Below are 26,291 nucleotides of genomic sequence, written 5' to 3'. Positions count from 1 at the left end.
GGAGGAGGACTTGAAAAAGGAATGTGTTAAAGCATCTAAATTATCTTCCTTTGGTGTGACATTTAGAGTAAGTCAGTGTAGTGCACACCTGTCACATTCGTCTTACAGATAGCCTTTCTTTCTGGAGGAAATGCCCTTGTTATGGTCCTGCCTCCCCAAGTAGAGGTCAAGGACTCAAACTCCCAGCCTCCCTTGCAGCTAAGATATGAGCATGTGACCTACTCTCGACCAATCAGAAGCACTCATACTCATAAGACATGGGTTCAGAAGTGAGCACTGTACAGGCACAGGGCTACATGGGGCTTCCATCTTTGCTGGTGTGGGGGCAGCAGAGGCATTTGACTTTGGGGCTTTCAGTGCTTGTGAAGTTGAGTTCCTGGTTACAAACTAGTGTTGTGTAGGGGAAAGAGGATAGACGAGGGAGTTCCATTCCTCACTCTCTGCTGCTGGCTGTGAGTCTCCTTTGGGAACATCCTTAACTTCTCTGAGTCTGTTTCTTCATCTTTAGAATGGGCAGCACACTGCTTACCTCACAGGGTTGTTGTGAGATTAAATGAGGTGATTCAGGCTCTGGCATGCAATAGGTGCTGAATGAGTCTTAGCTGTCATCCTTCCTCAAACAGTAGGTAAGAGTCTTGAAATTGGTGACCTGTCTTATCAGCCTGGAAGCTTCCCCAGAGCAGGGACCCCATGAGCTTTACTCAGAAGGCAAAGCTGAAACTAATCTTTGAGGAGCAGGGACAGGTGGCCATGCACATAACTAGAGATATCCCCCATTAGGCTCCACTCCTCTGCCCCGCTCCTCTCTAGCAGTACCAAAGAGGCCACTATTTCATTAGCTCTAGATGGAGCCTGTTTGGGGTCAAATCAACAGAAATATGCTTCGCTTTAAATTTAACACCCACTGGTTGGGCACCAAGAATATGCCGGGTGCTGTGTTAAGCATCTAAGAAATAAGAAAGGCGGCCCTTAGTTTTAACCTGATGGAGGGAGAAAGATTGCAGACACGCCTACAATACAAATTAGACTGAGAGATGCTGTCATAGCAGTGTGAGCAGCCTTCTGTGGGCTGGAGGCGTCAGAAATTCTTTAGGAGGTGAGAGCTCTCGGAGCTGCGTCTTGAATGATGAGTTAGAGTCTAAAAGGGGGAGAAGGAGCCATAGGCATCTTAGCCTGAGAGAACAGCATGTGGAAAAGCCCAGAAGAATGAAAATGCACAGTTTTGGAGGGAACTCAAAGTTGGGCCAGAAAGGTTGGAGTACATAGGTGGGGAGTCAGAGACTAAGGCCTGAGCTGGTGAATGGGCCAGGGTGAGAAGGGCTTTGAATGCCGTGAAGAAGGCACAAGAGGACAATGAAGCAGCCAGCCCTCCTTAAACGATTGTGTGGGAAGGAACAGGATGGTTTCAGAACTCCTCCTGTCTCTTCTTCCTGACCAAAGCTCTGCTAGGATTTCCTAAATGTGCTTAACACAAGCTTCTCTGAACCCCGCAGTCCGTCCAGGAGATGATCAATGGAATCCCCAAACACGAGACCAGAGAGGACATCCAAGATCATCTGGTTCAATCCCCAGATGAGGAAACAAGAGGTGGGGGGGTGCTCCTGGAAACTTGGCTGGCTGAGCCGAGACTGGAACCCACACTCTTTTCTACCGTAACAGGTGGTCTCGAGCTAGGCAAGCATAAAGACACCTGGGTTTTCTAATAAGCAAAACGTACAAACTCACTTGTCACATACGCAGGATTGGCCCAGTAGTGGGCTTGGTCTGGGGGTGGGGAGCGAGCCCTCTGGATTCTCACTCATCACTTGCCATGAGACCCACCTCGTCATGTTCCACCCCTGCTTTCACGACAGAGGCTATTTTAGTCCAACTTTCTGGTCGCCCTTGCCATTTTGCCAGGATAAAGGTCACCATTGAAGTCAACACTGGGTCTCACTGAGGGGCAAAAGGAGCCCCGGGGGACTCTGGGCAACCCTCAGCCACACGCAGGGGCTCTGGCTTGGTGCTGTTTGGGGACAGCACAACAGTGCAGCCAGCCCCTCCCTCTCTGGTTGGCTGAAACTAGAATGGGATGAGGTTTTGCTGAGCTATTCTGGGAGAATTCTGCTCCCCTGCTTTCCCTCTCCCCTTCCTTCACACCCCCATCCTCACCCGTCCTCACCCCTTCCCTTCCCTCAGGGAGCTTGGTGACATAGAAAACACAGACCCATAAAGCCTTCCTCTCAATGCCCAACAATGAACCCACGCAGCAAAACAGGAAGCATCTTCTTGTCAAGGCAAGCCCATTGTGCACACTCGTCCTGACAAGTGGCAGGAAACTGCCACCGGGCCGTGGCAACAGGTGTCAGGGTGACCTGAGACCTCCTGCTAGCCTCTGCCAGGACCTCCTTCTCTTTTCGTCCTCCTGGAGAGCCACCTCCTTCCTCCCTGCAGCCTGACAACCCCTCACCTCACACCTGTTGCTCCTCTCTCTCTTGGTGGCCCAGGGCCTGATTAACACCTTAAAAGGCCCTAAACCCTAAAAAGATTATAGCCTCTCTCCAAATATAATTCCTGATACTGACCAACCAACACAAGATGTACACAGATGCTGAAATTAAGAGCTGCTTTTTTAGATTTTCTGATTACAAAATTCTAGGTAAGTTCAACACAGAACCCTTCTCAAATTTGGAGTGTCCTTGTCTGGCTGGGGCCCTAAATCCATGACAAATCTGCCTGTGGTGGAGGCCCCCTCTCCTTGGCTTCACATGGGAATAGATTGTTTCCAAGTGAAATAAAACAGGGATTGGAGATGAGGGCAGGGGTAAGAGGTGTGATCTTGGACTTTTGTCCACTGAATTACATGCTCAGAGGGACTAGAAGCCATAGGACACTCTGGGTAGAGCCAAGAAATTGGTACTTTGACCAGGGCTCCATCTGCAAGAAAGGCAGGGCTGAGCTTCTGCAGATCTGACTCCCTCCAGGGGACTCTGGGTCTGCTTCCTTCTATTGAGTTTCTCCAGACCAGACCTTCTAGAGAAGGTCTCTGCTCCTTCTCGCCCTGTTCAAAACATGCCCTGTTCTTTCTTACAACAGGAGGCTGAGTTTACAGTAGGCTAAGTTTTTCTTTATCCTCTAGGTCACCAAGCCGTCAGTAGGTGGTTAGACTGAATGACTATGAAGGTTTCTTCCAGTCCTGCTCCTTGTTCCTTCTCAGAAACCTTTGTTCATGGGCAAGACTTCCCCAAAGGCAGTGCGCACATTCTCAGAGAACAAGGCAGGGTACAGGATGTCTTCTCTGAGGGCATGTTTTCCAGGCAGGGAGGGGACAGCCATGGTCTGAGCCCTTCAGGTCATTCCTAGCGTCAGCCTGACATGGTGGGAAAAGCCCCTTAGCTTGGAGTCAAAGGTCAAGTCACTTCTCTTTGAGTCTCAGTTTCCTCAATCAGAAAATTGAAACCTACCAAACAGAGCAGTGCTGAAAGTTAAATGAGATAAGATATAAGAATGTGCTTAGAAATATGGAAACCCCAAACAAATGTGGAGACATTATTTTCCATTAGTTGACAAGCTCTTTGGTCATTAATTGACCATGGCTTATTGGGCCTTCAAGTCCTAGCGTTTGGCCCAATACCTGGCAGAGTAGGTGCTCAGTAGGTAGATGCTGAAAGAATGGATTGACAAGGGAATGGACGGAAGGACAAATGGACAAGCAGAGTAGTGGGGAACAGTCAACTCTGGGAAATGCTTTGCACACCATCTGTCTCACAATGCACAGCAGCAGGGAGAGATTCACTTCAAAGACACAGCAAAAGCAAAAGATATCACATGCGCCAAACTCAGCCAATCCGTAGAGCAGGTAACAAAGGTCAGAAACCTGGCCCACAGCCCATGTCTACCCTACAAGGAGGCCAAGTTACACAGTGTGGTTCTCTCTGTCTCCTGAACTCCCAAATTGAGCAATTCCGAGAAAGTAAACAACCTGTTCGAGTTCTGTCAGGCAAGACTTCTGGCCTTGGCACTTGCTACTGACCACTCACCACTACCCTCTTCCCTTTGTCTGGGTTATTGCTATTCCCCATAGATGCTATTCCCCATTTTTTCCATAGCCTTCCTGATTACCCTCCTATGTGCTACTATGTCATCTTGGGCTTGCCCACCATCCCCGTTAGCTCTTACTACATTGTACCATAATTTTGTCTTCCGTTATTTTTTAAATATTATGAATAATACAATGAGACCTTTGTCCGCCACAAACAAAGCATTACCAACACAGTTTAAGCTCCTGGATATTCTCTGCATTTACATCCTCTTCCTTTCCCATCCTGAATTTAGTGTATACTTTTTCATGTATGTCTTTATACTTTCACTGCTTATGGGTAATTGCCTCTTTATTTTTCCATCTCCCCACTGTTATGGAATGAGTGTTTGTGCCCCCTAAAATTCATCTGTTGAAGTCCTAACCCCCAGTGTGGATACATTTGGAGATGGGGCCTCTAAGGAAGTAATTAACGTTAAATAAGGTCATAAAAGTGGGGCCCTGATCCAAGAAGGTCAACATCCTCATAAGAAAAGATATCACAGAACTCGCCTTCTTGTTTTCTCTCTCTGGCCTGGCACACACTGAGAGAAGGCCATGTGAGGACATAGAAAGTAGCCACCCGCAAGCCAAGAAGAGAGACTGACTCTGCCGGACCTTGATTTGGGACTTCCAGACTCCAGAACTGTGGTAAAATAAATTTCTGTTGTTTAAGCCACTGAGCCTGCGGTATTTTGTTACAGCAGCCAGAGCCGACTGATAAACCCACCGTGCTCCGTGTGAGTTTAGCGAGGCCAGAAACCATGAGGATTCATCTTTGTATCTGTAGAGGCCAGCACCATGCCTGGCACATAAGTACTCATCAAATACTTACTGAATGAATGAATGAAGTCACCACAGAAGCAAAACAATTATCCTAGGCTCCATTCCCTGGGACCAAGGTATTCTCTGCTCTGACATGATGCTAGTCCCATTCAAGCTGCTGCTGAGATCAGGATATGCAGTCAGCTACCAATAAATTAAATTTAAAAGGAAGAAAAGGATTCCCAAGAAAGAGGTTAAGGGAGTGGTGGCATCTTAGGAAAAGGCTGAAGTCACTTCACCAATCGATTAAATGTTTATTTAATTTTTTAGATTTATGTAATTTATTTAGGTATTCAGTGTTGAACAGCCTTCATTTATGTAAGGCGATCCATCTTTGGAAGACCAAAGACCAAGTGGTCCAAAGGTGCCCCAGATATAAGCAGGCCCAATGAATTTACGCCTCTTATGGACATGACCTTTGTATGGACACTTTGGAGTATCCATGGCACTCCAACTGGAGAACATGAACTCAGAGAGTCTGCCTTCTCTTATAAAACAAACCACATCCTCAGCACAGCTTGAACATGATGGTGCCCACTCTCACAAGGCCCTGAGCCTCAATATGGGGTTTCACTTCTAGAATCCCTGCTTTTACTTTTAAGATTCTCTAGAGAGAAAGAGGCAGCAGTCTCGAGGAGCTGACTTCAGTTCTCTTGTTAGGCATAGAATATATGCTCTTAACAAGTGGGCTGAGACAGAACCTTCTGTGATATAAGATATCACCCACAGGATCCATTATCGAACTATTATTGAACTACACCAAACTACACTTAAGAAAAAATCTGTTTTTAAAATCACAGAACTGATTGAGGCAATGTAAAGACCACCAAAAAAGTACACAGCACAATCTTATTTTCAAGAAGCATAAAGTCTGTTCCAGAACAGAAAATAGTGTACATGCCATTGCTGTATACGTCAATTTGGGTGTCCCTAAAGTCAAGTGCTGTGGGAGTTCAGAGGAGGGAGGACAATGAAAATGGGCCTGCCTGGGCCTTGAAGGATGGGATGGGATTTGCAAAATCATACTGGGTTCCTGCTATACTGTCCCTATCATAGAGGATGGATTTGCAGTGAATAGTCACTAATTGTATGCTAACATGTGGATGGAAAGCTCACAATCAGTGTTGAGAGATACAGGGAATCTCCATTGCCTCACTCAGAGGCCTGCCAAGAAACTGAAACTGAAGGCTCGCAGGCCAAAGTCGGAGCCAGAGTTGGAGGGGTTGGAAAGAACTGTGAGAGAACAAAAGGGGTCTTGGGTGGGCACCACCACTTAAGCATCAGGCCGAGGCTACTAAAGGGATCAGAATCAGAAACAGCCCTTAACCGTGCCCCCCAACAACATGGTGCATCTACCACAAAGCTCACCAGTCCTGCCCTGAACACTGTGGATACTCCTGATCTGGGACTTTCTATATGGACCTATACCAGCTGGAGAACCAAGAAAATCCTTGAGGATAACAAGGATTATCCTGAGAAGGGAACTTGAAGCTTATGTGGTCCAATTCCATTACTTTTCAGATGGGCATCCAAGAACCAGTGAGAGGAATTAACTTGCCCAAGGTCATATAGTAAGTTATAGCAGAGGCAAGTTTGGAACACAGGTCTTTTGCCTCTAAGCTCATTTTGTCTCAGAAGCATCTGGCACATAGAAAAAGTCTCCAGGAGGAAGTTTCTGGAATAGTTCCAAACTGAAGTTGCCCTGCCCATCCTTACCAACACCCTGCCCAGACATAACCCTTAAGAGTCCTCTGCCCTTAGTTAAAGAGATGCCTATATCCCTAAAAGCAGGTGGGCTCCAAATGCCAATGAGTAGAGCAGTTGAAACCTTGAAGCTGGAGGGAAAGTTCCACAAGGACTTCTCATGCCTCCATTTGGGGAATTTGGAATAACAGACAGTGGTTAAACAATGGGCAGGAGGCCACAAGAAAGTCCTACACTTCAGAGTCTCAGATACCAAAGCTTAGGAATCTCCTAGGCAGTCCAATCTCCTCACCTTACATTTGAGAAAACAGAGGTCCAGAGAGGGGAAGCAACTCACCCAAGATCATACAGGGAGCTGGTGAAGAGCTAGGCTCACTGCACTACACCCTAACTGAATGTTCTTCATAATTCTTGGGAGAAGAAAAGCTATTCTATCTACTTGTTCCTCTGCCGTCCAGCCCTATACAATCTTGGATTTTCTTCCCTTGTTTTAGCTAAAGCATCATGTCATGCTTGGTCTTGGTCATAATTGTAGGCAACAAGGGTGTAATCTAACCTTAACTTCTTCTTTACCCTAAACTCCTTAGGGACAGAAATCACCTTGTATCAGTCAGCATTGAAGCAAACAAGACCCGTTCTAGGTATTTCAAACAAAAGGAATTTAACATATGGAGCCAGTTATATAGATGACAGAAGAAGTAAGAAGCCAAACAAGAGATGGTGAGGTCACTCAGAGATTAATAACAGCAAGAAGTTGCCATCATCCCTGGAGCTGGAGGGACCCAGGGAGAAGATGGGGTTACCAGAGCTCAGAAACTAAGGCAGGACGTGGAGCCAAGATAGGAGTTACTCATCAGGTTCTGGCACCATAGAGGTTGGGGCTGGCTGATGGACTCAGATCAAAGACATGTATTCATGGCTGGGATGACACTGGAAGCAGAGAAAGAAGAGAAACATCCTAGTGATGGAAAAAAATATACCATGCAAGCAGTACCCAAAGAGGAGTTGGAAAGGCTATACTAATATCAGATAAAATAGACTTTGACAAAGTTGTTTAGAGACAAAGGACATTTTATAATGATAAAAGGGTCAATCCATCAAGAAGATATAACAAATAAGCATACATGAACCTAAACAACAAAGCTCAAAAGTACGTGAAGCAAACACTGAGAGAATTAAAGGGAGAAATAAGAGAAACACACAATTCAACAATCATAGCCAGAGACTTAAATGCCCTACTGCCAATAATGGACACAACAACTAGGCAGTAGATCAATAAGGAATAAAAGACTTAAACAACACTATGAACCAACCTGGACCTAAAAGATATCTACAGAATACTTCACCCAACAGCAGAATACACATTCTTCTCACATGCACATGTAACATTCTCAGGGTACACTATATGTTAGGATATAAAACAAATCTCAATAAATTCAAAAGAATTGAGATTATACAAAGTACATTCTCTGCCCACAATCAATAACAGAGGAAAATTTGAAGAATTCACAAATATGTGGAAATTAAACAATACACTGCTAAATAATCAATGGGTCAAAGAAGAACTCACAAGGGAAGTTAGAAAGTACTTTGAGACTAATGAAAGTGAAAACACAACATATCAAAACTTATGGGATGCAGCTAAAGCTGTGCTTAGAGAGAAATTTATAGCTATAAACACCTATATTAGAAAAAAAAGAAGAAAGATCTCAAAGAACTGACTTCACCTCAAGGAAATCAGAAAAAGAAGAACAGGGGCCAGCCCTATGACTGAGTGGTTAAGTTCGCATGCTCTGCTTCAGCGGCCCAGGGTTTCGCCAGTTCAAATCCTGGGTGCAGACATGGCACCACTCATCAGGCCATGCTTAGGAGGCATCCCACATGCTGCAACTAGAAGGACCCACAACTGAAAATACACAACTATGTACCGGGGGGCTTTGGGAGAAAAGGGAAAAATAAAATCTTTAAAAAAAAAAAAAACGAAAAAGAAGAGCAAAGTAAACATAACTCAAGAAGAAGAAAGGAAATAATAAAGACTAAAGTGAAAATAAATGAAATAGAAATAGGAATAAGTAGATAAAATCAGTAAAACCAAAAGTTGGTACATTAAAAAATCAACAAAATTGATAAATCTTCAACTAGACTTACCCTGATACCAAAGCCACACAAATACATCACAATAAAGTAAAACTACAGACACTATATTATAAGGGATATTATTATACAGATTATATTATTATTATACAGAATATATTATATTATATAACAGATGCAAAAATCCTCAACAAAATATTAACACACCAAATCCAGCAACATATTAAAAAAATATTATACACCATAACCAAGTCATTTACCCCAGGAGTTCAAGGTTGGTTCAACATACAAAAATCAATCCATGTAATATACTATATTTAATAGAATAAAGGACAAAAAAACAAGGTTGTCTTAATGGACACAGAAAAGCATTTGATAAAATCCAGCAAACTAAGAACAGAAGAGAACATGATATACAAAAATTAACTCAAAATGAATCAAAGCTAAATGTCAGAGCTAAAAACTATAAAACTCTTAGAAGAAAAGATAGGAATAAATCTTTGTGAACTTGAATTAGGCAATGGTTTCTTAGATATGACACCAAAAGCACAAGTGGAAAAAGAACAGTAAATGAATCGGGCCTTAAAATTTTAAAGCTTTGTGTTTCAAAGGACACCATCAAGAAAGTGAAAAGAAAACCCACAGAATGGGAGAAAATATTTACAAATCAGATATCTGATAAAGGACTTGTATCCAGAATACATAAAGAACTCTTATAACTCAACAATAAAAAACAAATAACCCAATTTAAAAACGGCAAAGGATTTAAATAGACATTTCTCCAAAGAAAATATACAAATGTCAATAAGCACATGAAAAAGTGTTTAATATCATTAGTCACTAGGATATTGCAAATCAAAACCAAAATAAGACACCACTTCATATCCACTAAGATGGCTAGAATAAAAAAGACAAACAATAAAAAGTTTTGTCAAGGATGTGAATCTTCATACATTACTGATGAGAATGTAAAATGGTGAGGCCACTGTGGAGAACAGTTTGACAGTTCCTCAGAAGGTTAAACATGTGGTTACCACATGACCCAGCCATTCCACTTATAGGCATATACTCAAGAGAAATAAGAGTACTGTCCACACAAAAATTTGTACACGAATGTTCATAGCAGCATTATTCATAATAGCCAAAAAGTGGAAACAACCCAAATGTCCAACTGATGATGGATAACCAAAATGTGATATATCCATACAATGGATTATTATTAGGCCATAAAAAGGAATGAGGAAGTGATACATGCTATAACATGGATGAACCTTGAAAGCATTATGCCAAGTGAAAGAAGCCAGACACAAAGGCCACATATCACATAACTCTATGTACATGAAATGTCCAGAATAGGTCAATCTATAGAGACAGAAAGTAGATTTGTGGTTACCAGGGGTGGGGGGTGGGATGAAGGGGAGATGGGGAGTCATTGCTAATGAGTATGAGGGTGTTTGCTGGGGGGAGGTGATAAAAAATGTTACCAGGAAGTGACATCAGCCTCTTGGTGGTGAGAAGTTTCCTTTGTCTCTCCCCTCGAAATTACTACCAAAAAATATTCTACAATCGATTGTGGTGATGGTTGCATAATGCTGTGAATATACAAAAAACATTTACTGGTACATTTTAAAAGGGTAAATTTTATATGTGAATTGTATCTCAATAAAGCTGTTCATTAAAAAAAAAAGAGGAAAGGAAGAGAAGAGGAAAGAAAATTAAAAACATACAACCTGGCATATCCCTTCCCTTCTACCTTCCCTCACCTGTCAGTGCCTCCCATTGGCCAAACTTGCCCAGAAGCCAGAGGGCAAAGTAGTCCCCTATGACACTGAGCAGAGCAGGGGAAGGACGGGGATATACCCCTGACCCATCTCTGACTCCCCCGCACGGGGTCTTCAGGCTATAAACATTTGTTGAATCAATAAATGGCCCTATTTCCCTGCCTTGAGCCGGGCCCCTCGTCTTGATGTCTGGACGCTGCCAGGTTGCACAGGGGGCTTTTTGAACATAAATGACCCAATGATTCATTATCCTGTGACCAGTGAGTGAGCTGTCACTTTCTGTCACCCTGTCATTCTCCTTGGTCCCAGAAGGCACTGGAGGGGCCCCGGGTGATTGGAGGGAGGAGTAGAGGTGGGAGGGGCAGGGAAGAGGGTGGCTCCTCTCACAACTTAAAAGGGGCTCATACCACTTCCTCCCCAGACAGGGGGAGTGCGAGGCCCGGCGCAGCCTTCCTGTGTGGTTTCAGCCGTCCCAAGCGTGTCATGGACCTGGGTGAGTGAGCCTCCCTGTATCAGAAAGAACAGTCCCGGGATCACTTTGACACCCAGACTGACTTTGTGGAATGGGGCTAAGGGGCAGGGGTGGAAGGCGTGGGGGAGCATCTAGAGAAATCAGGTTTTGGTATGGTGACATCGGCAGATGCTCCCAGAGAATGCCACCCTGTTCTCCCAGGCACAAAAGGTGCCCCTTTCAGATCCAGGTAAAGAGGCTAACCACTGGTACCAAGAAAGACAAGGACGTCAAGGTTCTGTCCTTCTGGAACAGTAGGGACCCAAGAAGGCGGCGGGGCTGGGTTCAGTGGCGATCTGGACAGCACCTGTTCTCCTCTCAGCTTGGGGTGATGGGTGAGGCCTTCTGGGACCTGTTTCATCGCGGGGACATTCTCCTCAAAGGGCTCCAGACCCTCCACTCCCTTTCTGATTCCCACTTTTCTCCCCTGTGCAATAGAGATTAGAATCTCTGTTCTCTTGGGGTTATGAGGAGAGGAAATTAAAGGTGACTGCATTGTGCCGGTGGTTCTAGGCAATGCAAATGCAAGCTGCGGTTGTTTTCTCTCTGCCACACGTCGCACCAGCTTTGCTGTTGCCTCTTGCAGGTTAAAGTCTGGATGAGCAACATGAAATGGGACAGCAAGGGGCATTTGGCCTGGAGAAGTCACAGCCCCGGCTTCCAGCAGAGCCCCCTGTCTCACTCTTCCCTTTAAAAAGCCCGCCCTCTGCTCTAACCTCAAACTTAACTAGAAAGAGTACACGAGAAACCCTGAGGGGGCTCTGAGGGGTTCATCCAGCCCCAAACACCCCATTTATAAATCTCAGCTGTGGAGTCAGAGGCTGCTGAGGCTACGAAGGCCGGGTTCCTGGATGGCTTGCTCTTAGCAGCAAGCGAAGCACCGCGGCGGCCTCAAAGCCGCAAGGGGTTGGCTTTAAAAAGTGAAGGTTCCCTGGTGCGTCCTGTGCTGTCCTCACACCCCTCCCCACCACACCACAGCCTCTTGCCTTATCTCTGCCTTTCCCGCCCACCCGGAACCCCGGGTGGACCCAGCAAACAGCTGTGAAAGGGTTAAAGTGCCCCCCCACCACCCCGCCACCCACCACTGTGCACTCTCCGAGGCAGGCTCTAATTCCTGCATCTCGGTGCCAGGTGCATTGGGGGCGTGAGCAGAAAATGTTTGTGGAATGAATGAATGCCATCAAGAACTCTGAGGTGATTTGAGATTTTTAAAATCTCTCCCAGCTTCCTCTCCTCCCAGCAGCCTGCTCTCCAGCCCCACTCCTCAGACATCCACCCCCACTGCCCACAATCCCAGAATGCAAGACCCCACTCCCGCCTCTCTGTTTGACCTCTGGGAGGAAACCAAGCAGGGTCCCAGTGGCATGCAGGTAAATGTTGGAAAACCAGCTCCCCAGGACGGGGGAAGGGCCCCGATTTGTAGTATTTGCCAATTTTCAGAGTGTAAATTCTCCCCCCATAGCTGATTTCAAGCCTTCAGACGACGACTTCAAGTCATGAAATGACTGAGCACAAAGACAGAAAGAAATGTACACCACTGGCTCAACGAGCCTGTGAGAGCCAGCTCCAGCACACCACCGAGGGTACCCCACCCCCCAGACCTAGGTTTGAGGATGCTAGCCTTACGGGCTTTGATGAGGGAAAGGAGGGCAACCGCTGGTCCAGGAAAAAGGGATGTCCTTGCTGTATCACTCAACTCGAGAGATCCCCAACGGCCAAGCCTGAAATACCGGTAGGAAAGGAAGCCACTGAGAAGCTTTGCTCAGAACGGACTCCGGGCCGTTGGGCGGGCGGGTGGGCCACGAAGGATCCGTTTTTTCTCTCTTCATCTGCCCGTCAGGGAGCAAGAGGTGAGTGAGGGGGCAGAGTTTCTGTTACACAAAATGAAAATGTCGAACCAGGGCTGAGTTGGTCTTTTTCATGATTTGAATGAGCAGCCCTGAGGTGCCCTCCCCACCTTCGAGAGATGGGGCCTAAGACTTCAGCTAGAATTTTCCAAAGCAGAGAAAAGAAAAATGAATCTGTGACAGACTCAACTCGAAGTTTAGCCCAAAGGGGCAGCAGAGGGGGGTGCTGAAGGAATTCAGGGCCATCCCTCCAGGCCTTTGGGGACCTTGGCTGAGGAGGAGGAGAAAGCTGCAGCCCAGGGGAGCTGTTGAAAGAATCTCTCCTCTTTGCTTGGCACTTTCTTTCAGTCAACTATCATTGATTGAGGAATTCAAGCACGGTACACACGTCAATAAGCCACTGCAACAGAGTAAGATACAGTGTGGATGGGGCAAAGCCAAGGTGATTGCGAAGTTCAGAGAAACGAACAGTGAACATGAGTCGGGGGCATTTAACTTGGGTTTTGAAGCATGTGTAGGAGTTATCAAACCAGACAAGGAGGAGCAAGGGTCCCAGGAAGTAGCAGGGATAGCAAACTCAATTGCCATCAGTGACCAACAAGGTTAAGTGAGGGAAGGGACATAAGATCTAGTAAGTGGAGGCGGGCAGAGTAGACCAGTGGGTGCAATTTTTTGAAAATTCCATGCAGCCAAGCAGAATATCCTGGGAGCTCAGCCTGCAGGCTCCCAGAGCGCCAGCTCTGACAAAAGCTAGTAGAGAAGAAAGAAGCAAGTTGAGGTGGGTGTAAAGAAGCTGGCCATGCTAAGGAGGAAAGGAGAAGTGGGGGTGGGAGGGACAGGCACGGCCAATCCTTAAGATACTGTGTGGCTTTGCGCAGGAGTTTGGGCTTTATCCTGAAAGCAAGGGGGAGCCAGTGAGGATTTTTCTTTTTCAATTAGGTGAGTTAAAGGAAGCAAATTTTTATTTTTCAATTAGATGTGTTTCAGAAGGAGCTCTGTGGCAGCAAAGAGGCAGCAAAGCCTTATGTCAGGGCAGAGGTGGGGCCAGCTCTGAGATGTTAGGGGATAAAGGCAACAGAACTAAGTGACCAGTGGAATGTGAGAGAGTGACAGTTCCCTTCATGCTCCACTGAGGTCCCGATACACAGCAGGCTCATCAGCAGTGTAGCGTGATGCAGTAGTGAGACTTCCATTCAAACCTCAGATCCATCTCTTAGCAGCTGTGTGACCCCAGGCAAGTGGCTTAACCTCTCTGGGCCTCTATTTTCTGGAATATAGAATGAAAATCACAATAGGTAGCTCACAGCATGTTGTAAGGGAGAGATACATGAAGACTAACAGGCAACACAGAAGAGCAGTTAGGAGTGTGGTTTCTGGAGTCAAACAGATTGAAAGCCCAGCTCCACTACAAGCCAGTGGTGTGGCCGGTGGAAAGTTACTAATCTTGAAGTGTTTCGGTTTCCTTATTGCCGAGTGGGGATAGCAGCAGTACCACCTCATAGGCTTCTGCGAGGATGAAACAGTTTGGTGCGTGGTGAGAGCTCAGTGAATATGGATTACGCTGTTAGATAAAGCAGTTGGCGTGCAGAGAGTGTAAGATTCTCTAGCTGTCATCCGTCCCCGCCTGTCGTCTAAAAGAGGGTCCCCAGGCCTCTCCCCTTCTCTCCAGATCCTGTATCACTTTGCTGCTTCTTCCCTCCCCCTCTCCTCGGCCCCCAAAAAGAGAAAAGTCGTGTTGGCAGTGAGGAATTCCAGAGAAGAAAAGGTTTGGGGTGTCTTTTGGGGCCAGCTGCTGTGCAGCCATGAACCCCTGGGTGGCCTGGAGGGCCTGGAAAATGTGGGGATGGAAGATCTGGCTTGAGGGAGAGCAGTCAACTAGCAATCTGGTCCTCCCAGCCCAGAAGGAAGCTCCTCTTTCTAGGGGCTCAGGTTGGAGTTCTAGGGAATTTTCTTTTCATTTTGTTCATTACTAGAAACTCAAGAACTCAGAAAATACCCGACGCCTAAGTCCACCAACCCCCACCCCCTGAGATTCCCAACTGTGCTGGTCCCACCGAGCTGCTGCCCAAGGCCAGTTGCTTTATGACTCTGTAACAGACAGAAATGATCTGACTCACGGTCGCTGACCGGGCGCCCTCTGCCACACACCAGAGTTCCCCTAAGTTCCCGTTCTTGAAAACGGCCCCTTCTGGTCCTACGAGATCCCTGCTCATCCACCATCTTCCACGTACCTGGAATGAGAAGTCACCTACACACGTGCGCGCGCGCATGTACACACGCCAGCCACCCGCCTCCCCTCCCCCAGTCAGTGGCGAAGGACTGGAACCGAGCCCAGGAGCAGGGGCTGATGGAGTAAAACAGAAACACAGCTCCTGCTCCTCGTGTTTCACCTGTTGTGACTTATCAAAACTTTGAGGTTTCTCGGTTCTCACTAACAGTCAGAGCGGGCTTTCTCTAGAGTAACCGAAAGGCTTGTGCGTGTTCAAAGAAACCTCGAGCGCTGACACCAAGATGAGTCAGTGGAGGATGGGCGGTGCGTTGGACCCTAAAGAGAGTGTGGTTAAGGGTGGAGATGTGGACTCAAGCTCAGGGGCTCATGGGGTAACTTAGCAAGGCAGAGGGGACGAGAGAAGGGAGCTACGATGTTGCACGAGGATCCATGCCCACTCGGGGGCAAATACTCGGGCGCAAGCTGAGGACGAGGGGGCAGTGGGTGCGTGTCCCCAGAAACAGAAGATGCAGCCAGGAAGGCAGTTCCTGTAGACAGTGGAGGGCTTGACTGCCATGCAAAGCATCAGGGGCTTCCTCCTTAGGGCTGGGGAGCACGCTCCTAAGGATTTAGGAGGAGTGCTGGCATCAGAGCTGTGCTTCCGGAAGATGTGTCTAGCAGCAGCATGCAGTATAACTTCCTTGAGTCGGGAAAAATATTTGTTTATTTATGTGGCGTGATGCCCTGCCTCCTTCCCCCAGGAATCCCCAAACCCAGAATCCCCCTCCTTAGGTGGTCCCCCTGCAGCGCAACTGTGATTGAATGTTATGCGGCGGGATTTCCAGCAGGTGGTGCTGTGGCCAAGGACACAATGCCTGGGAACGCGCTGCTTCCTCTCGGCAAGCTCAGAGGCCTTCAGCCTCCAGAAGGGGCTTGAAGCAGAGTCCCGAGCATTTCCCTGTCGCTACTGAGACTGGAAGTGTGACGGGCCTGCAAGTCCTGCCTTGACATTCGTTTGCAGCATTGCAGTTACTGACCCTCCTGTGGGCCAGGCCTCAGCTGGGAACTGAGGGTCAGGGTATGGGGAGGCGGCTACAGAGGTGAAGAGGGCACAGCTCCTGCCCTCACGGTGCTCCCAGACTTTTAGGAGAGATAAGACTTCACCCTAAATAACCCTGCGAACTGTTCTCCCTGCTCAGCCCTCCGAGGAAATAAGTTCCTGGTGCAGCCCCCAGCTCAGCCACAAAGCAGAACTGAGCAGCCAAGCACCCATCCTCTGTCCACAGCACAGCAGGGCTGTGCTAACCTGGGGCCTCAACCTGCTGCTCAGACCCCAGGAGGGCCTCCTGACCTCCAGAAGGGACCCAGGCTCTGACCCTGCTAGGCAGGCTGGCCGAGGTCCCTCCCCACAGCAGACCATGTTCCCCTCTCGCCCATCTCCCAGGCGCTGGGCCGGAAACAAGTGAAAGAAGAGAAAACATACACACACTTCAGTGCAGCAAAAAGCCAGTGGTTACCTCAGGGAACGGTCTCCGTCCCTCATGCCTTCCACAAGGCAGTGTCCCCTCAGGCCACTTTGGTGCTCCCTCCCTTGGAAGAAGGGCAAACAGGGCATTCATTCCTTCCTTCCTTCATTCCTTCATCAGCACACAATTCCTAGGCACCCCTTCCATTCTGAGCCTGCACAGGTAAACGGGAAGAGGTCCCAGCCTCAAAGGCAGGCTGAGGGATGGGCCAGTCGAACCACCAGTCAGTGGTGAATGAACATCAGTTGAATGAGGGCGTGTTGGGGGGCTGGTGGAACCCCAAAGCACTCTCCCATTCTTGAGAAGCCGATAACCTCACTGCCCCATCCAGCCCTGTGAAATCACCCTATTCCCTCAGCGGGCCTCCCTCAGGAGACACAAGGCTTCATGTGTGGCTGTCCACCCACCTGGTTGCAGAAAAAATGCTCCCCGATGGCTATTGGCACCAGATCAGTGCAGAACACACACACACACACACACACACACACACACACACACACCCCATCCCCACCACCTCAGTGCCTTGCTTCCCGCATAACCTGACATGGAAGGGGGCTACTCAGACCCAGGAGTCAAGGTCAGTTGAAGATCAGCCTTGGGGGGTGGTGTGGGCCAGGGTGGACTTTCCAACTCCAGAAGTGGCCCTGAAGAGCCAAGAAGCGGGGAGGGGCTGCCCTGCATTCTGATCCTGCTCTTTTCCAGGACCTCAGAGTGGAGGAGGTGAGGGCAGTGAGGCTGGGCAGCCGGCCAGGTGCTCCAAGGCACAATCTGGTTCTGATGTTCTGTTTCGGCAAACGTGGTACCTGGAGCTTGTGTTGGAAGTTCCCAAGAGTGTCTCCAGTCTCCTCCGCTTTCTTTAATAACCAAGAGCAGTCCCTGTCAAGCAATAACTTTCTCACCTTGTCTCCTGCAGGGAAGCCAATGAAAAGCATGCTGGTGGTGGCTCTCCTTGTCATTTTCCAGGTGAGTTCTCCTGCCAAGGGAAGCTCTGTACCCTCCTCCACACCCCCCTCCCCAAGCCCTCCCCTTCCCAAGGTTCTGGTGGAGGAGCTGGGCATTTGCTGGAAGGAAATAGACCCAGACACAAACCCATTCACCATTCATTAAACTGATGGCCGCCCCTTTCCATCTGCTGAGTGACCCTAGAAAGCCACAGATGTCCTCTGAACTTCCTTTACTCTATTTAAATTAAAACATAAGGGAAAATAAGTTAACACCACCTTCCCCACCCCACTTCCAATATCTCCATCCAGGAGACAGAAACGTGGGCTCTGTCTGAGTTCTTGGGGAGAGAGGAGCAGCAAAAAGCAAAGGTTGTGAGGTTACTGGGTTTTGCACCTATGTGCACACACCCACACGTGTAAAACTTCATATGAGAGCTGAGAAAAGAACCCTTGGTCAGGTGGCCTGGTTACTATCCTATCACCCCAAATCTGTCTCCCATCTCCAACCTCCAGCCAGCCAAAGGCTCCCCTCCAAGCCCTGGTTCCCTTTTGTGAAATAAAGAGACCCATCTGAGCCCCGCGGTGGGGCAGGGAAAAAAGGATGGGGCCCAGATACTGGGGAGGGGGGTAGACAGCACAGATACTTTGCAGGAGTCTGAAGTCTGCAGGAGCAAAGGCCCCCAATGTACAAGGTTCTGCTTCTCCGTCCCAGAAATGGAGACAGGAAATCTGCCCTACCAAGTGCCAGAGTTAGAAGAAACTAAAACTCACAGAGTCGACTTTCCCCCATTTGTTGGGGGTGGAAGTTCCTGGAGGGGGAGGGGAGTGACTGAGGCCAGAGCTGGAGAGGCAGTGCTTCAGAATTTGGCTCTTCCCCAGGTCTGGAGGCCAGAAGGGCAGCTTTCCAGGAGCTCTGGCCAGAGACAGGCCTCAAGCTGGGCGCTCTTCCCAAAACCCCATCCCAGAGGCCCCCCGGAGCTTGGGCTGCAGCCCGCGGCTGGGTCCCCTTCCCCATCACCACTCCCTCCCCTCTTTCCCCCCTGTTTCCAGGACTCCGGAGGGGCTGTGTTGCCAGAAGTGGAGGCTGGAAGGGACAGCTGTGTCTCATTCTTCTCTTTACTTGGGGGGATAGGGGTGGCTCATATGGGGCAGGATGTGGTGGGGCTGTGGGCTGCAGAGGCATCAAGCCTAGCGGCCCGTGGGGCGAGGGAGAGGGATGATGAGGGGGAAGAGAAGGCAGGACGGAGTCATAGGGAGCACATTTCATAGAGGCTGGGCGCACTGCCCTCCAGGGAGGCCCCAAACACCCTTATGATTAGGAACTCCAGACCCAAGGCCTCGGGCTTTACCATGGGTGGCAGAGGGCAGCCAGCCTCTCCCAGGACTCCCAGGCTGCAATCACGCCCGGACGAGGGAAAAGGGGTTGCCACTGACTTTTCTTCTTAAGGTAGCAATCAATGCCCAAAGAAAAGACTCCTGGCATTATGTCATCTTCATCCTGTCCCCAAGCAGGACAGTGATGACTCCAGAATTTGGAAGTGAGAAAGACAAAGACAGGATACAGAGAAGTAGGAATACAGGGTTCCACTTCTGGCTGCGTAACCGTGAGCGAGCCACATCCAGCCACATTACTTCTTCGAGAGCCTCCCTTTCTTCATCTCTAACGTCTCTCTAGCTCCCCAGTTGTATGAAAATCCATTGAGCTGAGCTGCCCAGAAGAGAGACCATGAGTTTCCTGCAGCAGTCTTCCAGCCCAGCTCCCAGCCCTGCGCAACTCAGCAGTCCCTGTCGCTGTGCACAGAGGCCCGAGGCGCATGTGTCCTCCTTCATTGATAAAATCACAGCAGGCTGCTGAACCTTCACTCTGCCCTGCAGACAAGCTAAAAAAAGCCCTGAGCAGCTGAGCCCTGCTGATTGGGATCTGCCGGAAGAGAGGCAGAAAGGTGGGGGAGGGTAGGAGCACAGAGGGAAAGAAGGAGACAGAGCTGTGCTTCCTTCCAGGGGCTCCAAGAGGCCTCAGTCACAGATGACGGCCCCATGGCCCCGTCACCCATTCCTACAATAGCCAAGGAGTTCAGAGCACACATGGCCTGAGCTCCTGCTGCGCCGGGAGCTGCGCCACAGGCCCCAGGGATCTGTAAAAGTCTTCAAGACGCTCACCACCCATGATCACAGCAGCTTGCCCTAAACCAGGGCTTCATGGCCTCTTAACAGCGCTTTTGCCTTCCTCTCTTCACAACCCAGGCCCTCCTCAAACTTAATCCCAAGGTGGAGTTTCCCTCAAAAGCCAAGGCATTTTGTAGGCCCCCTGGAAAGCTCTTTCTACCAGGTTCTAAAGGAGGCTCAAGAAGAAAGACACATGTTCCCACTCTCCTGGGTTTTCTAGCAGGCAAAATAAAACCTCCATGGAGATGAAATGGTGCCAGAACTGGGTTGGGTACCTCACAACAACCAGGTAAAGGAGATAGTTCATCTTCAACTCACAGATGAGAAAACCGAGCCTCAGAGAGATGAAGTGTGTTTAACTGGCTCAAGGCTCATTGGACCCCAAAGCCCAGACTATTTCCAGTCCACCGTCAGCACATACAAGGTCGAGTCTCTCAGAGCTGGCAAAATAAGACCCTTGCTACTTACCGTAAAGGCAGAATCTCCGGCTCCACCCCGGCCTACTGAATCAGAACATGTATTTTCACAAGATCCCCGGGTAATTCATATGCCTGTTAAAGTTTGAGAAGCACTGGTTTCAGACCAAAGAATCACTTTGAAAGCTTAGAAAAACAGATTCCTGGGCCCCCCCCCCCGAGATTCGGGTTCAGTAGGTCATAGGTGGAGCCCAAGAGTTTGCAGGTGATATAGATGCTGCTCCTGATGGGAGCCATGCTTTGAAACCGCTGCTCTGGGCAATCCAAGGCAGTGAGATTTAGAGCTGCTTAGCTGAACTGGATTGCATTCCTCTGTTTCCTTCCCCTCAGGTGTGCCTGTGCCAAGATGAGGTCACGGACGATTACATTGGCGACAACACCACGGTGGACTACACACTGTATGAGTCTGTGTGCTTCAAGAAGGATGTCCGGAACTTTAAGGCCTGGTTCCTCCCAATCATGTACTCCATCATTTGCTTCCTGGGCCTGCTGGGCAACGGGCTGGTTGTGCTGACCTACATCTATTTCAAGAGGCTCAAGACCATGACTGATACCTACCTGCTCAACCTGGCCGTGGCAGACATCCTCTTCCTCCTGACCCTACCCTTCTGGGCATACAGCGCAGCCAAGTCCTGGGCCTTCGGTGTCCACGTTTGCAAGCTCATCTTTGGCATCTACAAGATAAGCTTCTTCAGCGGCATGCTCCTGCTTCTTTGCATCAGTATCGACCGCTATGTTGCCATCGTCCAGGCTGTCTCGGCCCACCGCCACCGTGCTCGCGTCCTTCTCATCAGCAAGCTCTCCTGTGTGGGCATCTGGATGCTGGCCATGGTGCTCTCCATCCCAGAGCTGCTGTACAGCGGCATCCAGAAGAGCAGCAGTGAGCAAACCCTGCGGTGCTCTCTCATCACCGAGCATGTGGAGGCCCTGATCACCATCCAGGTAGCTCAGATGGTGGTAGGCTTTCTGATCCCCCTGGTGGCCATGAGCTTCTGCTACCTTGTCATCATACGCACGCTGCTCCAGGCGCGCAACTTCGAACGCAACAAGGCCATCAAGGTGATCATCGCTGTGGTGGTGGTCTTCATTGCCTTCCAGCTGCCCTACAATGGGGTGGTCCTGGCCCAGACAGTGGCCAACTTCAATATCACCAACAGCGGCAGCTGTGAGCTCAGCAAGCAGCTCAACATTGCCTACGATGTCACCTACAGCCTGGCCTGCGTCCGCTGCTGCGTCAACCCTTTCTTGTACGCATTCATCGGCGTCAAGTTCCGCAACGACCTCTTCAAGCTCTTCAAGGACTTGGGCTGCCTCAGCCAGGAGCGGCTCCGCCAGTGGTCTTCCTGCCGGCACACCCGGCGTTCCTCGATGAGTATGGAGGCTGAGACCACCACCACCTTCTCCCCATAGAAGGCTCCTCTGTCTGGACTAGAAGGACCTCTCCCAGGGCCCCTGGATTGGGGATGGGGAGCAGATGCAATGACTCAGGACCCAAGCACGGCAGATGGAAAGGCAATTCTAGCCATTAAGGTTTATCTCAAAGTGAAAATACATGCCACAGACAAGGCTAACCCCAACCCCAGCTACCTCAATCAAACTTGCCAACAGACATGGCTGATAAGCTACCCCAGATCCGGCAATGCTCCAAAACCAAGGTTGTTGTCCCTCTAACCAAAAGCCAAAAGTGAAAGTCCAGAGACAGTTCACACCTCCTGGAGTGAGGGAACAGGTGTCGAGAGCTAGGGTGGTGGAAGGAGCCTGGCGAGTCCTCTCGATGAAGCTTCTTCCCACCTAGAAAGAAGTCCTTTCTGAGACTCAAGGGCTAAGGCAAGGTCTTCCAGAAAACAAGGCTTTGACTCCAAGAACAGAGGTGATGGGGAGACTTCTTGGCTCGGCGGGGAAAGGAGGACGCCAATGGGTCAAACTAACTCTGAATCCCTCCCTCCATCTCTCTTTTTCCACTGTCGTCAGAGCCAACAAGAAATGACAGCCTCCAAGCCTTCCTAAAAGCACACTTGCCCCCGCCTGCCACCTCTCCTCAGGCTGCTGCCCTCCCAGGCGCTCCACAGCGAAGGGGTGTGGTGTTTCCTGCAGGCCAGGCCAGCTGCCTCAGCCCCGCCAAAACTGTGTTCCCAGCCAGCGCTCTGGAGCAGGGATGACGTGTGGCCAGCCCTTCTCAGGTCTCAGCTCTGCTGGGATGGGAGGAGAGGCCAGGGAGAAAGGTTAGGGGCCCAGGGGTGGGTGACAATGCTGGCTGCTGAAAGCCCATGAGCTGCTTCTTTGTTCTCTGTCACGGGACAAAAATCTCTCATCCTATTCTGCTTTCAGTTCATTAAGAGAGCACATTTTACTCATACACAAATAAAAGTTTTCCCTTGTGGAAACAACAGCTTTAAAAGAAAGGAAAAAGATCTCTGGTAAATGGCAAATGAGTGTGTTCCTATTTTGCAAACCCCCACGCCCCACCCAGCCACCCCCACCTACCCCCCTCTCCCCAGTCTTCGTTTCTCAGAGACGCTCAGAGCCACGAGGTCTGCTGAGCTATGCTCTGAGCACATCCAATGACGCAGGCCCAAGAAGCTGAAGGGGTTAGAAAGAGGGGAAGTACAGGGTGTCCATCTTGCAAATACCCTACCAGAGCTCATGGGATAGGACCCCAGCCTGTGCAGTCAGCAGTGACGCAGAGACACAGGTCTGAGCCAAGCTTTGGAAAGAACCAAGTCATCCCTGTAACCTTTATGGCTAGGAACTCTCCCTGACCCTTCACAACATTTACACGCTGGTCTGCTCATCTGTCCCAGCTCAGTCTGGAACTAGAGCCCCTGGCCCTTTGTCAGTCTCCTCAGGTTCTCAGAACTGGTGTTGAGAGGGAGGGCCTCTCCCAGGGCTCAGAGACCACTGCATGCTGGATTAAAGGGGTTTACGATGAGACCCATGTGATAGGCTGCACTCTTTGCTGGATGCCTGAGAACCAGGACCACCCATGACCCTCACTGTTGCCACAATGGCCTTTCATGGTGTGGATACCCATCGTGGAGGGGCAGGGATCAAGGATTAGCCACTGCCCCCCCCCACCAGGCAAAGTATCCATATCACAGGGTGCCCTGATGCCTGCCCAGAACCGTGATTTCTCCAAGCCAAAGAGAAGGTTAGTCCAACCTGTGATGTATGAGGAGGTGTCCGAAGGGCCCTGCACTGCAATAGGCTGGGGACTGGGGCAGGGCACAGACGGGGAGGGCTGAGACACCCATGCAAAAAGTAGTTTCAACAATTTTCCAAAGTGAAAAGAGCCTCGATGGAAATAGAGCCTGCCTGGTAATGATTCCATTCCCTATTCCCATTCCCTATTCTCATAAGCACATTACATTACCCTCCTCTGCAGGATGCCTTGGGCATTTGTCAGCTGGCCTCCAAACCAGGAACCGGCACCCTGAGAAGAATGAGCCTGGCATTCACAGAAGCGGCATCAAATATTAAAAAGTGCAGCTGCAGCTGTGTGTGTGCAAGCGTGGGCTGAGCAGGGCCATCCCAGCATGCGTGTGTGGCCCTGCGGGGAACGTGCCCGGGTGCAGGTGGGTGTGGAGCCCCCCTGGTGTGTACATCCTAATGAGGTTGCAGATGGGAACACGATCCTCAGATCCTGAAGGGAAGGAATGTAACAGAGCGGTCGTGAACAGGAAGCTCAGCCAACCGCACAAACACGCCACCTCGGCTTCAAATAAATTTTTCTAAAATAACTGGACATCTCCAAGTATTTACAAAGACAACAAAACCCCCAGTAATGTTAATTCCCCAAACTGCTGTATCTCAGAAGTTCTGACCTTGGTTCCTTGTGGGCCTGGCCCCTGCTCCCTGGCCCAACACTCTCACGTGCCTACCCTGATTTTTTGGGGTCCCCTGGGAAGAAGGAAGGGACTCACGGGGGAGGCCCCCCAGGGTCTCTCTCTCTCTCTCTCTTTCTCGCCTGCTTCATACAACTGTCCATCTTCCTGGGTTCATGGCCCCTGTCCCCTCTTTCCACCACCAGCTGCCTGTCCACTCATCCACCCCAGCTGCATCCTCAGGCCACAGATCTGCCGTTTCAGCCAAAAGCAGCACACCTCTCAAATCAGGGACTCACAGAGCTGCAAGAGATCTCAAAGATCAGCTGGTCCAACGCCCAATCATTCTCTAGATGGGGAAACTGAGACCCAGAGGGAGAAACTGACTTGCTTAAGGAGACATTGCAATGTAGGGATATTGGGTAAACTTGCTTTGGGGGCCTGAGGATCTGGCAGGATTTCGGGAGGGGGGTGGAGAGAGCAGAGGCTCTGGAGGCCAGCCAGTTTTGACTCTCATCTCTAGTGCTTCCCAGCTGTGTGACCTTCAGTGTTGCTCAACTGCTCTGAGTCTCAGATTTCTCAACTGCAAAATGGAGAGGATTTGCCAAACATTGAGCACAGTGCCTGGAATGTTGATGTGGTGGTGAGGCGCACGGACTCTGCAGCCAGACTGCCTGATTTGAATCTCAGCTGCACCACTTGGGCTGGTTATTTAGTCTCTTTGTGCCTTGGTTTCCTAATCTGTGTAATGGGGATAATCGTAGGACCTACCTCCCAGGGTTGTTGTGAGGAGAAAGTAAATCCCCATCTGTAAAATGTTTAGAAATCCTTGGAAAAGAGTTGTTGGTAACCATTAAGAGATGTTTAATAAATGGTAGCTAACTGCAAGGAAGCGAAATTCAATTCCTTAGCCCCATTTCCATGCCTATACAATTTATAAATCAAACTGGAGGGCGACTTGGAGATTAGCTAGTCTGTCCTCCCACCAACTGTGCAGGTGAGTCAACTGAGGCTCAGAGAGGGAAATTACTCACCTGAGGTCTCTCAGGAGCTCTTGGCAACACTAGTACTTGAATCTGGGTTCCAGAGCTCTTCCCCCAGAACTCCTGCACTTGCTTGCACACCCCCACACATCCACCCTGGCATACGCCACCGTCATCCCAGACTGTCTTGCTTTTCTCTGGCAGGCACTATCCTCTTGTCTAAGGAAAACTTCTCCTCTCCCCTTTAGATGATTCTCATCCTTGCCATTCTGTCCAGGAGAATAAAGTGCAAAAGAAATATGGCAGCAGGCCCAAAGGAAATCAGGCAACTGATCCTAAGAAAGGATCTCTCAGGAGTTAGGTTCTCAGTTGCATTTCTGTGTTGAGAGCGAACAGTTGGAGGGAGAAAAAACAGGCGTGTGGGGCTGGGGGTTAAGGCAAACGAGATGGGGAGAGAAAGGGAGCAATTGTGAGTGGGGAGCAGAAGGCAGAGGGGAGGTGGGGCAGTGGCGGTTTCTAGGGACTGAACCGCTGGGGGCCAGACTTGGAGAGTACTGTCAGTGGGGAGAAAGATGCCCCACCTACACACACACACCTACACACATGCACGCACACGCACACACACAGCTCCCCCAGGCCTCCCAATCTCAGGTGGGAAGAAATAAGCTATATTAGTCTTAGAGACAGGTGGGCCCATGGCCTTCTTTGCCAGGAGCGGGTTAGAAATGGCCCAGTTTCCCTGATCTGAGCCCCTAGAAAGACCCCAGGGAGAGAATGAGAGAGAGCCTCTCCCTCAACGCTAAAGAGCAGCGCCGTCGGCCCTCCCAGCCCTCCCCCCGTGGGAGCAGATGTCAAGAGGCCGCGCAGGGAGGAGAAACTCATACCCGCCCCTCACGCCCCACACCCGCATTGTCTTGTCTCAGGCCCAGAAAGAGGCACAGACAAGGAGTCTGCTGCAGAAAAGGCTATGCAGCCCCTCGCTCACCAGGCAGAGCAGCTCTAGACTAATGAATCTCAACTGATCTCGTCTGAAATCAGAAACGAGGGGACATGAATTCTCCCACGGGCTCCTCTGTGTGTGTGTGTGTGTGGCCAGCCCGGTTCAGACTTCTCTGCTGCTGTGAGTTCTTTCCCTCCCCACTCCCCTTGAAGATGGATATAACCTAATTTTTGTCTATTGTTCAGTAACCCCAGGGAATTCACTCACTAGGTTATTCCATGTGTCACAGTAATCACTACACGGTTTGGCCTCCAGGTTCTCGTCTCCAGGTAAAGAACATCTCCCTGCACGGGCAGGGAGAGGTCAGGCTTTGCTGGTTCTGACCGGCTCTATTCCCTCGTGGTGCA

At 49.6% G+C, this 26,291-nt stretch overlaps 1 protein-coding gene and 1 long non-coding RNA gene across 12 annotated transcripts in view; one reads left to right on the top strand and one right to left on the bottom strand.

Moving 5' to 3' along the window:
- Positions 1-26,291, bottom strand: part of LOC106826466 (uncharacterized) — a 37,907-nt gene that overhangs the window by 8,508 nt on the left and 3,108 nt on the right. The window contains exons 1-4 of one of the 11 annotated variants that reach the window (XR_011493831.1): positions 20,133-20,461; positions 16,546-17,461; positions 14,937-15,050; positions 12,599-12,693 (exon numbers count right to left, since the gene is read on the bottom strand). The exons of 1 other annotated variant lie outside the window; for it this stretch is intronic. This is a non-coding gene — a long non-coding RNA (uncharacterized lncRNA). Of the gene's footprint in view, positions 1-10,868; positions 10,889-12,598; positions 17,462-20,132; positions 20,462-26,291 lie in introns of those variants that run through there. 9 more of the 11 variants (XR_011493828.1, XR_011493830.1, XR_011493832.1 and 6 more) reach the window with 9 other exon arrangements.
- On the top strand, positions 10,868-25,700 carry CCR7 (C-C motif chemokine receptor 7). The gene is made up of 3 exons (XM_014833812.3): positions 10,868-10,954; positions 17,468-17,517; positions 20,471-25,700. The coding sequence occupies exons 1-3, from the start codon at positions 10,945-10,947 to the stop codon at positions 21,548-21,550; spliced, it is 1,140 nt and encodes a 379-aa protein (XP_014689298.1). The 5' UTR covers positions 10,868-10,944; the 3' UTR covers positions 21,551-25,700.

The sequence above is a fragment of the Equus asinus genome, chromosome 13, assembly GCF_041296235.1.
Source record: "Equus asinus isolate D_3611 breed Donkey chromosome 13, EquAss-T2T_v2, whole genome shotgun sequence".
Taxonomy (NCBI): Eukaryota; Metazoa; Chordata; class Mammalia; order Perissodactyla; family Equidae; genus Equus; species Equus asinus.
Note: the sequence above shows the minus strand (reverse complement) of the source record. Positions and strands in the feature narration are given on the sequence as shown.